Source organism: Beta vulgaris, chromosome 1 (genome assembly GCF_026745355.1).
Source record: "Beta vulgaris subsp. vulgaris cultivar EL10 chromosome 1, EL10.2, whole genome shotgun sequence".
Classification (NCBI taxonomy): domain Eukaryota; kingdom Viridiplantae; phylum Streptophyta; class Magnoliopsida; order Caryophyllales; family Amaranthaceae; genus Beta; species Beta vulgaris.
This window is the reverse complement of record NC_079202.1, coordinates 53,755,302-53,767,456: the sequence shown is the minus strand read 5'-3', so window position 1 is coordinate 53,767,456 and position 12,155 is coordinate 53,755,302. Positions and strand designations below refer to the sequence as shown.

Genomic DNA, 12,155 nt, shown 5'->3' with positions numbered 1-12,155 from the left:
TATTATTCATATTTCCAACAAACCCGCAGAATCAAGCTTCCATCAGCCATTTCCAACAACACACGGAAAACAGGAAATTTTTCATCAAAGAAAATGACGTGAATACTTTGTATTGCTTAAAATTGTTGAAATTCACATATGTTTTTAGGAATACAAGTTCTAGAAAACATAGATAAAAGGCTTCTCACAGTAACACACAAACACAAAAGGAAAAGGAAAAGGAAAGAAAGAATTAAAAAAAAAAAAAAGAGAGGGAAAACTATTGCAGATGTTCTGAAGCATAATTTTACGGATAAAAGGTACCAAAGGAAAACTCAGACTGTACTTTTCAGGAATTCGATTGAGCACTATGTCTGTTCATCTCTACTTAACACCCAATATTTAGGACACAATGTTTCACTGTCTTGAAGATTTCCTGTAATAATACCTGTACAAAACCAATAAAAAAAGATTTACATATCAAGCTCAGGAAAGACCAAAGTTAAGCTGTAGGAAAGAGGATCTGAGAACAACTTCAGAATGAAAACATACACGTATATCTTAACACCAAAGATGGAAGAATATTTTCGCAAGAGACGCTCGGTAGAATACCAAATTGCTCGATCTGATCCATCTTGATACCCAACGCGTGGCATGTGGATCGAGGCTGTTCAAGTAAAATTACGTAGGAAAATGAAGCTAGTCACAGATAATCGAAAAATATAACCAGGACTTCAAGTGGACTCGAAGCCTCGGGATGAAAGACGAACTAAACGAAATGCAGAACTGAGGCTTTGTCGAGACTTGTCAAGAGCATAAAAAATTCAAAAAGAGAAATCACCGTCAAGGAAGTACAAATGACTAATGCTCTAAATCAGAACGATGAGAAGAGCACAGGTACATATATGATCAAAGATCGGCACTGTTGATAGTAAATGTCATGACTAATGCACTGAGATCAAGGATACAAATCTTAGTATTTTATAACTATTGCTAAATTTTCCAATTACGTTACTAACAGCAAAATCAATAATACACTAATAATTGCCGTTTCAACTTTTAATCATTACTAGTTTACTACTACTGCATCACTGATCCAGTGATCCCGTACAGTACCTAGAGGTAGGAAAGCGGAGTATTACCAGATTTTTGGGCAGCAACATATGATGCTTTTGATAAGCAGAGTTCCAAATCACTTGTAGAGACACTGCTGCGTGGAACTTTACGCCTGGAATTATATGACTGAACCACAGCCAAGGCAACCCATCGAGGCATCCCACCATCTTTGAGATGCTCGTCTCGGGCATCTGCATGCCAACTAGAAGTTATATCACTAACATATCTAAACTGATAGACCATAATTTTTTGATTAATAAATACCAAAAAGTATCTACCCCACAAAAGAAAAAGCCAACTATCAATCGAGGCATCCCAATTCCCACCATCTCTAAGATGCTCATCTCGGGAGTCTGCATGCCAACTAGAAGTTATATCACTAACATATCTAAACTGATAGACCATAAATTTTTGATTCATACATACCAAAAAGTATCTACCCCATAACAGAAAAAACCAACTAATCATAGCTCCCGTTAGCATAATTTTATATTCTACTGAAGCAAATTTCCAATGAATTTGCTGGTAAAGCGAAGTCTGGTGACTTAAATTTGTACTTCATTTCTTATAGTTGTACCCAGAGGACTTTGCATGTTTGCCAATACATAACTTTAAGCATACTGTCTGTGTCTCTCTCTCTCTCTCTCTCTCTCTCTCTCTCTCTCTCTCTCTCTCTCTCTCTATGTGTGTGTGTGTGTGTGTGTGTGTGTGTGTGTGTCTGTCTGTCTGCGTGCGCGTGTGCGATTAATTATGCATAAGTGTGCGTGTGAGATTAATTATGCATAAGTAAAAATTGTAAAAGTTTAATTTATGAACATACATATTGAAACAAATCTAACAAGACCCAACATGATTATATATTACCTTACATGTATACACAATACAAGAGGGTCAAAGTAGCGAATGTGAATGGTGCCAAAAGTCAATATGGTAAAACTATTAGAAGACCGTGGCAGTATATTGCAAAAGACGAAGAATGGTGAGTGATATGATTGCTAGGTCTATGCACCTATAGTCCATTGCATGCTTTACATGCATTACAGCTTATGGTAAGGAACTAGAAGAGCAAGTTTTTCATAGACTGTCAGAAAGCATTTGAGTATTGAACCAGAAGTTTTCTGAAAACCAGCATATAGACATAGTTCTAAATTAAACTTAACTGAATGATAAAGCTTACCCTCTACTTGTATTAGATGTAGATCTCCGAGATGAAGGTCCCCGCATTCAGATGCACGTTCATATGCCTCCGGAACTTGACTGGAGAGCCTGGACAAGGAGTCAAACATTCCACCACGTCCCCAGTTTCCAGAATCGTCAACGCAGCTGGTAGACAAACAAGTATTACTGATAAGAAGATGAAGATAGACGCACCATTCAATAAAAAGTCCACAAACACTTTGCCTCTTATCAATGTCATTTCCCTTTTTTCTTTCTTTTTAAAAGCCCATATCTTCGGGGTATTTTAAGGGGTTTGTATGGGGTTATTTCGGTGGAGTTTTCTTTTTTTTGGGGGAGGCCATGTCGTACGAAAAGGTTTGGAGCTACTCGCAGTCTACCATCTGAAGTAAGCTAAAGAGATCAAGCTGACTCAAGTATTTGCAATAATAGCATGTAATCACAGAGGGACATAGCTAGAGGTCAGAACGATGTATATGTTTCTTGGTTTGAAAACACAGCATTGGAGTTCAAAGTGCCAATTACATGGAGTCATCATCATGAAATTAGCCAAGCAACTGCTTGTATTAAAAGGTGATGCCTAAATTTAAAGTGGTTCTGTAAGCTCAACAACGATGAATGATCCCTTCAATTTATTGCACTTGACCTTGATTTTCCAAGAACGGCATGCTTTACCCAGCATATCATGACATTAGGTGACTCATTATACCCTCAACCGCTGAACTAAGATTTCACCCCCCAGAAAAAAGAAAGAAGGATGTTCAGCTGGCTTGTACCGACCAATACAGATGCAATTAGAACTCATTCAGCGATTCTCAGTGAAATAACATCATAGATCAGCAAAATCATAGGTATATCAGACTATGAACCCAAAAGATACTTCCTCCGCACTTTTATAATTGCAACAATTTGACATTTACACCAATCATATCTTAACTTTGAATATGTTTTTATTCAATATGTTAGTATCAATGTTATATATTATATGTTGTTAAATTAGCATTAATGTATATTTTCATATATCGTCTTTCTATAATTTTTACTAATCGAAATATTACAGATATTAATGGTCAAATTTCTGTGTTGACAAGCGTGAAAGTCAAAACGTCGCAATTGTAAAAGAACGGAGGAATTATGAAGCCAAGCCCCCATACTACACCATAACAACATATACAAATTAAACCCTGAAAAAAAATCACAGATGACGAAAAAATGTTGCAATCAGATCCTCTCCACCCACCCGCCACCTCTATAAACATAAAGACAAAAAATACGCATTCTGGCCACATTACTGAACCTGCAGTTTGGTCAGAGAAAATATCAGCAACTTGGAACAGAAACTAGCCATATAAGATAAAAAAGGCCATTCAACAATCAACACTCTTGCCACATATTCTGAATCTATAAATTACAAAACTCATGTCAAAGGCCACAATATTACCTGAATATAATGGTTGGCTCAGAGGGGCACACATCAGATGGATTTGTACAATCTCCAAAAACAAAGTTTACAGCACCATGATCTGACATCAAATCAGAATCTGGCAGGATCGGATCAGGGACAGAAAGTGATTGGTATCCAAGCGTTTGCCACTTGGCCAACTTTTTTTCCTCTGCTTTCTTTCTTGCAGCTTCAAGCCTTCGAATTTTTTCCTCGGATGTCACTCTCCTACTCTCCAATTCCAAGGGAGTTTTATCAGTTGATTCTGCTACTTCCTTAAAATTTTCAACCCAGGAACGATATGAAGCTTCATCAAGGCCAGGGTCAACATCAATGGTGGCAGCAGCCCTTTCCATCCCAAAATCATTGCCACTTAGACTAAGTGGACTCAGTACTAACTTCTCTGTATCCTCATCAGATTTCTTCTCAATGCGCTTGGCGAGCACCTCGGCAGCCATTGTGTTCAGTTCTGACAACTTTGGCTCACTTGACTTTTCTTTACTACTCTCTTCGGCATCAAATAAACGTAAGCCATATATCATAGACTTCAGGTCTCCAGGTCTAGCCCCTGAGAATTCTTTCCCAACATGCTCTGAATCTTCATCATCAATAATATTATGACTAAGTTGTAGCTTCTTTTGTGCTCGCTGCATAATGACCTGATCAGTAAATCTAAAACCTATTAGACATTTTAGTCAACGCAATCACTCTGGGGCCTTAACTAACACTTATAGTTACCTCCTCAATACTGCGCCCTGTTACAAGATTTATCGATAGCACGTGGTTCATCTGACCAATCCGATGTGCACGCTGCAGCGCTTGTCTATCAACCTGAGGATTCCAATCTTGCTCATAAAATACAACCTGCAATAGTTTTCAAACGAAAACAACTGAATGTTTATATATCTATTATTGTCCATACAATAAACTATTTTGATCTGCATTTAATGGCGTAGAAGAACGAAGCACTACCACAGAACTGTACAGCCCAAATTACAGACTAAGTTATTCAAGGGAGAAGAAACGGAATAGAGAAATTATTTCTCATCTTTACCAAGTTATTTGCAGCTATACCCAATTCATGACGTGTTTACTTGACATCTTAGAGTAACAGTAAGTACTACTTAAGAAGCAGCTTGGTCGCCTCGGATACAATTTTTTTTTGTTGTTGGAGATTGCAAGGCATCTTCATAGGGTACATTCAACATAGGATGCCCTGTCGAGTTGGGTTCATAAATGTAGAACTTGTTCCCTTCAACACTCTTCCTAACTCCCCCCCCCCCCCCCCCCTGGAAAATAAAAGAGGAAAGGAGAACAGAGTAATAATAAGGTCTACTATTAATTAAAATAAAATCTGGGACTGGTTTCAGAATTAGAAATATATCCAATCTCTTAAAATTGTTCCAGCATATGGTGTCCGTATGGTGATTGCAAGAAAGAATTTTTTCCAAAAGACTACATAATTTTCCAAATTTCAGGAATGTCGCCATCTGTTACACCATGGACATGTACCTGGGAGTGGCACTAATATTCATTAATCTCAGCAAGTGTATGGACTATGGACAGAAACACGTGAGGTGGGAACAAAGAGATGTTTTTGCAATATGAAACATTCCTATAGAAAACTACAAAATATGGGTTTATAAAATTCTTCTACAATATGAATTAGAACATACAGTGTCAGCAGCCATGAGATTCAAACCTACTCCACCAGCTCTTGTAGATATCAAAAAGACAAAAGCACCTTGTTCACTGGATTCAGAGTTCAGATTCCCAGAGGTCGAAACACTGAAATTTCTTATTGCAGCAAAACGCTCTTCTGCTCGAACTGAACCATCAAGGCGCTCATAAGAGTAACGACGTAACTCCAAATAATCCTAAATAGCCAGGGAAAACGTTATAAATTTATATACTGATCTGCATAACAATGCTACTGATTGATCACACCTCTTAGAAGAACATATCAATAAATTACGAAGACACCTGTAAGATATCAAGGGTCTGGGTCATCTGAGCAAACAAAAGAACACGGTGCCCAGATTCGTGCAGCTTTTGAAGAAGTTGATCCAATACCATAAGTTTACCACTAGCCTGAAACAAAATTTAGTTAACAAATCAAATTCAGCGCATAACATATTAATCATCTTGTCTATCTTCTCTTATATTTCTGCTCCCTCCATATAATAGTAATCACAGAAAAAAAAAGAGTTGCAAAATTTGAACTGCGCATAGTGCAGACCAAAGAAAACATCAATTTGAACTGCCACAAAGCAAAGATACTACCATGAACACCAAATACCTTGTTCAGTGCTTCCCCCCCCCCCCCAAAAAAAAAAAAAGGCTACACAAATGGATTGGTGACTACCTGGACAAGGTGTTCGCCCTCTTCATACGGTTCAGGTTCAATGCCAGGAAAGAGATAAGGGTGGCTACATGCCTTGCGGAGCTGGACTACCTGCAGGAACATAACAAGTACAATTTAACAAAATCGTCAAACAGCAAAAAGTGGTCAGTCTTGATATAACAGGCTAGTAGCTGAGCAAGCCCGATAGTGCTCCTAGGCAATGCCAACAAACAATAACAAAAAGACTATCTAATTATCCAAGAGCATTTTTTTAAAAATAAAACCCTCTATATTCAATTTAAGGAATATGGACCATATTAAGATTTGATATTCTGATAGCACTTCATTTAGCATGATCCAGCTCTACATAGGTTGGGCGAATACCAAAAGAAGCCTATGCAAAACAGAATATTAGCATCAACTATTGATGATGAACAAGTTCATGCGGAAGGAACAAAGATCATACTCCCTCTGTTTCCTTTTAGTTTACTCACTTCACTTTGGGGGAGAACCAAGGAGGAAGTCCAAAAATATGAGAGAAAAAATTGTAAAGGTAGAGAGAGAAACTAAAAAGTGTGTTAAAATATTAAAAGGTGGATGATATGGGAGGAAAAAGTACATGGGACATGTTATTAAAAATAGAAAACTAACAGTGTGTAGATTGAAAAGAAATAGACCAAAAAAAAATGTGTAGAACAATAAGAAACAGAGGGTGTAATACACAAACTCTTAGCTAAGGGTTATTGTTTTTATTTTTCAGTCCAAATCACAAGCTGCACGAAAAAAATTATTAGAAAAAATATCACGATAGCTGAGAGAAAGTTGACTAAACTTTAGATCAAGGACTACATCAAGTACTTCCGTCAAGAAAGGGAACTCAGATTCAATGGTCACAACTCAAAATGCAACCATACAATCTCCAGTCAAATATAATAGGTTCCCTCTGATGAGCATGTTGATAAGACGACTTACAACATTTTGCAACGATTGGACATTCGATGTTCCAGAAGCCAATGCAAGAAGTCTAGGGAGCTCTTTCCTCAAAATTGATGTGTAAACACTCTTCTGCAAGGCTACAAGTGGCACCATCCTATAGAATTGGAAAGATAAATACAAAAGATTTATTCATGGCATATATTGTAATTTAGTTGTTATCTTAGATAATTAGCAGAGTAATACAAAACAGGAAGAACACATTATATATAGCAGCCAGTAGCAATAGAAGACCAACACTGTAATCTCAGTAAGAGGAGGCAAGACAAGAGTTCCACATTCAACAAGCTTAGATTTTGTCCTGCGAAGCATAAACGCGCCAAGTAAGCACTTCAAAGTGTTGATGCTCTCCTTCACTGCGGCACCATCATGACCTGACGAGGAAAATTCCAGTGAAAAGATGCACTAAGAAAAACACTATAGTCTTAAAGGTTTATACTTATATAAGCTAATAGATTGGCTTGCCTACATGGTCCAAGCACCTTTATTGTGTGCATCAAAGCTCAGAGTGCAAGAGAGGAAAGTGTGCATGTGAAAACTTCTGCTAAGTCTGAAACAGTTACAGGATGGCCAATTGCCATCCAATCCTGCTAATTAACATTGCAAACTCTTACCAAAGGGGAGCGTAATTCCTTGGGAACATCTCAAAAAGGAAAAAAAAATCAAGCTGTAATTTCCTTGCTCCCTAGATTTGATATGGCTCATGTCAAGATGTAAACCTATACTACAGAGAAAGCTCGGCTTCCTTCAATATAGAAAAATCAAGATTCAAGGCACCAAAGAAAAGGTTGCAGGGAAAAATGCTTCAGTTATTCAAATCAATAGCATCTAAAAAAAATTCTAGAATCATTTTAATCAAACTAACACACTGGTTAAACTTGTTACCTCTAAAGATGCACTCTTGACTTACTTTTGGCATATAAAGTATAAACACACCAGTCACAACACTCCAGTCCCTCATAAACAAACCTCCATATCAACAGTCTCAATCTCTGACCAACTCTATTCTAAATTCTAAACAAATAATACAAAGACATCAAAGCCTATAATCATGTTGCAGTCACTCTTAAGGATATAACATATATCTAACCAATATCTCATGGGTCACTGGCTCATTGCTGAATAAGCAATCAGAACATGGCAGGTTTTTTTATTTGCCTGCTGACCGTTGCTGCCATTTTTGAAAGGATTAAAAATCAACGAAGTAATGTCTAAACCCAATGATTCAAAAAAAAAAGATAAAGATTTCCGGAACAAGGAAATACCCTTTTAATTGTTAATTGTCGCAACAATTGGATTTGGATCAGAATACCGAATTCAAATCGATTCTAAATGAGACAAAAGGGTATTTGAGCGAACAAAAATGGCACTTCTGTAAGAGGCAATACACAGTGAGAAAGGCACATCTGCACATGAAAGAACTTTCTAAACAGGTTGTTATATATATTTAGTTGCTCTGTCATTTGCTTTACTAACAGCTATATGCCTATATCTACCTCCTCATACGCCATCTTGACGAAGATACTATTCATGAGATGGTTCAAACTGAAAACCAGACACTATCAGTCTTCAACTATGAAGAGCTCATAGCCTCATACCATGACCAAAAAAACCTTGTTACTACTCCAAAAATAAAACAAAAAAGATAATCCCCTTCAGTATGATGACTTAAAAGGCAAAACCAATTCTTAGTGAACACTCTCACCAAAAACCTTTTTCCTTTTTCCACCTTCTGAAAGAAGGGGGGAAGGGGGCTGACCAGAAAGCTTATACATTATCCATCAATCTATGCAGAAAAGGGAAAAGGTACACAGCAGCAGAATGGTGAAAAGTGCAAGAAAGGTAGATTGCTGAAAAAAGTACAAGACATCTCTAAGTTCTCAAAAATAAAAAAAGTTATAGCCTACTGATAGTCTGAGGAAAGAATACCAGCGGAAGCATCTCCAACAGCCTTAAATGTGTGAAGGAACTGCTCCAATGTTCCAAAAACAGAAGGCATACAGAAATGCATTAATGCCCATAGTTCAGAAAGATTGTTTTGGATGGGTGTGCCTGTCATCAGCAAGCGTCTTGGCATAACATATCTCTCTCTGAGCACACCATACAGAACCTGTGGTAAGGCACTTCAGAGTTGCATAAGATGCCAAACAGATTGATATTTGCTAATTTAAAAAACTAAATTTACTTTCCTTTTGGAGATATTAATAATTCATATTTCATATTATGAAAGCAATTCTATAATTGGCATTAACAAGTATATTCTTCTAGAGTGCACCTAAAAGTATACACAATTCATATTCATGTACAAACTAAGGAAGAGGTTTACCCATAGAGTTTTTCTAAAGTTCATGAAAGCATTCTACAATTGATATTTAGATAAAAGATGGTTTCGGAACAGGAATAGAAGGTATCTCCACAGTAAATGAGGCTGACTTGCCTTAGAATATGGCATCCGAGGAGAATTACAGGTACTATGTGTTCCAAAAAATAAGGACAAAGCAAAATATAAAGAAGCTCCATCATACAGCATAACGTTATGTATACAAAATTTAAGGAGTATGGGTGTCCAACTTACACTTGAAGGATTCTTAAGCCTTTGAGCTTCATCAATCACAGTGTAATGCCATTGAAATTGTGAGAGGAAGTCTTGGTCAATGAGTGCAATATCATATGTTGTCAAAAGCACATCAAAGGGTAACAATGACACCTGATTATGATTCAACCACCACAAAAATATTTGTATATTGCATTAGAAGTTACAATATATCCTAAATATATGTTTGGGCAAAAGCCATAGAATCAGTTTACTTGTAATCAAAAGCCATGGCACAATTACATCAGAAGATGAAGACCGTGCTTGAACATGCTCATACATTGTCTTCCTTAAGATACGCCTGTGCTCTTTTTCACCAACATACCTAAGAACCCTCAACTTAGAAGCAAATTTCCCTATTTCTGACACCCAGCCGTCTATCACACTTAAAGGGCACAGGACCACTGCGTTAAAGAAAAATGACATTCAAACCAATTGAGTAAAAAGAAAAACTTCAAATAAAATGCACATTATTATGTGTGATCCAAAACCGGCTGACTCACAGAACGGCCCTGGCAGTCTTCTACAAAACTTCAAGTAGCACAGGAAAGCGATGGCTTGCAAAGTCTTTCCTAATCCCATCTGCCAATATTTCATTTCAGTGCAAGAAAAGAGAATCAGACATATCAATTTCCTTCAAGATGCTTTGCATCATGGTGATGCGTACATCTTACTTTCACTTCCATTACATTCATCAATAAACAGGTAAGAGTAGTGACAAAAAGCTACTCAAGAATTCCAGAAGGCGTCATACCTCATCTCCTGCAAATAAAAGAGCTTATGATATAACTTATAAGATATAATTACACGAATATCAAGGTAAAGTTCAAAACCGTTCAATTCAACACAAAAACGTAAATGCAGGGAACCTTAAAAGTTATCATATTTATGCAAGGAAGCAGGTGAGCTTTACTAACTCAAACTAACCTCATGACTAATTCCTGCATTCCTTAAAATCCAAAACTCAAACAATTAAAAAGAAAAATTGCACAATACTATACTGTCCTTGTGTAATTACTTCTCCGGTCAGGCCGTCAGTGTAATACAATCTTTACTCTCAGCTACTCAATGCTAAACCAATGAAGTTCAAGCAAATTTCAACGTAAACTAGAGATAAAATAATCCCAAAAGTATAATCTCTACCGTCTCCTTTTCTTTTTAATCTACATAGTTTCACTCTCACCCTTGCCAACGCAAAACATGGACCATCAACACAACTAATTATCAATAAGTATACATTTATAAAACAAAACGATATTTCAAAAATATTCATTAAGACGAACGTAACAAGATTCCAATATATGAACAGTGTCAAAGTTTCACTCTCACCCTTGCCAATCCCAAATTCATACATATACACGTCCGTACGAAGATAATCATATTCACGATAAACATGCAGCCTGCAGGACTAGATTATTATGTAAACAGAGACCAATACAAATAAACATGTACCAACTAGAGATGTATATATGTTCATTTGGCTTGTTATCCATGTACCATACTGTATAGACTAGCGTGTGCACCATCTCAGCTTTGTAATGCCAATTGCAAAACATGAACCATTGATATAAGTATAACTAATTATTAAGAAAGTAAAAATTATAATAATTTGATATTTCAAGAATATACCTTAATATAAATAGTGTCAAGGTAACTACAAAATAAATAAATAAATAAATAAATAATTGCTATTGGAACAACACTAAATTCAAACTAAAAAATAATCTAATTAACCTAATTAAGCACTCGACTAATTAGCAGGTTTGCGTTAAACTGAAAAATTGACGAGAAATTATACGTACAAAAGTCAGAGAAATCGAAAAGAAATCAAAAGTGAGAGAAAATTAGGTTAGCACAATTACCGAGAATAACGTTAACGCCGAGAAGATAACGGCGGATAAGCCATAAAACGCCGTCAATTTGATGAGGTTTAAGAGTGGCCGTAACTCCGATTTCTTCGCAATTAAACGACGCCGGAGTTTCGTCGGCCGCCATAACAATCTTCGCCGCTGCTTTCAGTCTCTGCTCGTACGACGCACTCATCTCTAGTTATTTTCTCTCTCCTTTGACTTTGACCTTGACCTTCGAAAAGAAAACCGTCAATGGTGATTTGGCGGGAGAAAGAAGAAAGGAAGACAGTATGTATGGCACGTTGTATGCTGTTGTGGCATGCTTTTAGGAATACTGGTGTCTATTACAAAACACGTTAAAATGATACTTTCTCTATTCTATTTGTTCTTTCTAATTTCAATTTTTTGTCTTTGAAAAAGATGCTATATAGGAAAAACAAATACGAATAGAGGGAGTACTTGATGTAAGTAAATTTTACCAAGTTGTGAATTACTCAAAATCCAGATACTTAACTTTGAACATCTAATATATAAACAATATATTTATGTGAGATTATCTGTTCGATTTTTTTCGATTATTCTATATTTTTCAGTTAGGAGTTTACAATTTCCTTGAATTCAATATCATCCTATTGGGTATGGACGTAGGTTAAAATTAACATT

The 12,155-nt window shown here is 36.6% G+C and overlaps 1 protein-coding gene across 3 annotated transcripts; it reads right to left on the bottom strand.

The window, feature by feature from the left end:
- Positions 1 to 94: 94 nt before the first annotated feature.
- On the bottom strand, positions 95 to 11,886 carry LOC104905318 (probable helicase CHR10). 3 transcript variants are annotated; one of them, XM_010693812.4, is made up of 17 exons: positions 11,505 to 11,886; positions 10,397 to 10,404; positions 10,146 to 10,224; positions 9,886 to 10,046; positions 9,625 to 9,756; positions 8,979 to 9,159; positions 7,288 to 7,423; positions 7,029 to 7,146; positions 6,078 to 6,167; positions 5,696 to 5,803; positions 5,389 to 5,589; positions 4,451 to 4,576; positions 3,713 to 4,371; positions 2,273 to 2,418; positions 1,122 to 1,286; positions 532 to 646; positions 95 to 427 (listed from the first exon to the last, which is right to left on the bottom strand). In XM_010693812.4, exons 1-17 carry the CDS (start codon positions 11,683 to 11,685, stop codon positions 397 to 399), a joined length of 2,637 nt encoding a protein of 878 aa, XP_010692114.1. In that variant the 5' UTR covers positions 11,686 to 11,886; the 3' UTR covers positions 95 to 396. The 3 variants fall into 3 exon arrangements, with proteins under 3 accessions (XP_010692114.1, XP_057250600.1, XP_057250603.1); XM_057394617.1 differs by having other exon boundaries at positions 1,122 to 1,297; positions 10,146 to 10,404; XM_057394620.1 differs by lacking the exon at positions 10,397 to 10,404 and having other exon boundaries at positions 1,122 to 1,297.
- Between the last annotated feature and the right edge of the window lie 269 nt (positions 11,887 to 12,155).

Coding starts and splice junctions, on each gene's coding strand:
- LOC104905318 (XM_010693812.4), bottom strand. CDS start 11,685: ATGAGTGCGTCGTACGAGCAGAGACTGAAAGCAGCGGCGAAGATTGTT. Junction 5,590..5,695: donor AGACCCTTGATATCTTACAG/GTGTCTTCGTAA, acceptor CTGGCTATTTAG/GATTATTTGGAGTTACGTCG. Junction 2,419..3,712: donor GAGCCAACCATTATATTCAG/GTAATATTGTGG, acceptor TTTGTCTACCAG/CTGCGTTGACGATTCTGGAA.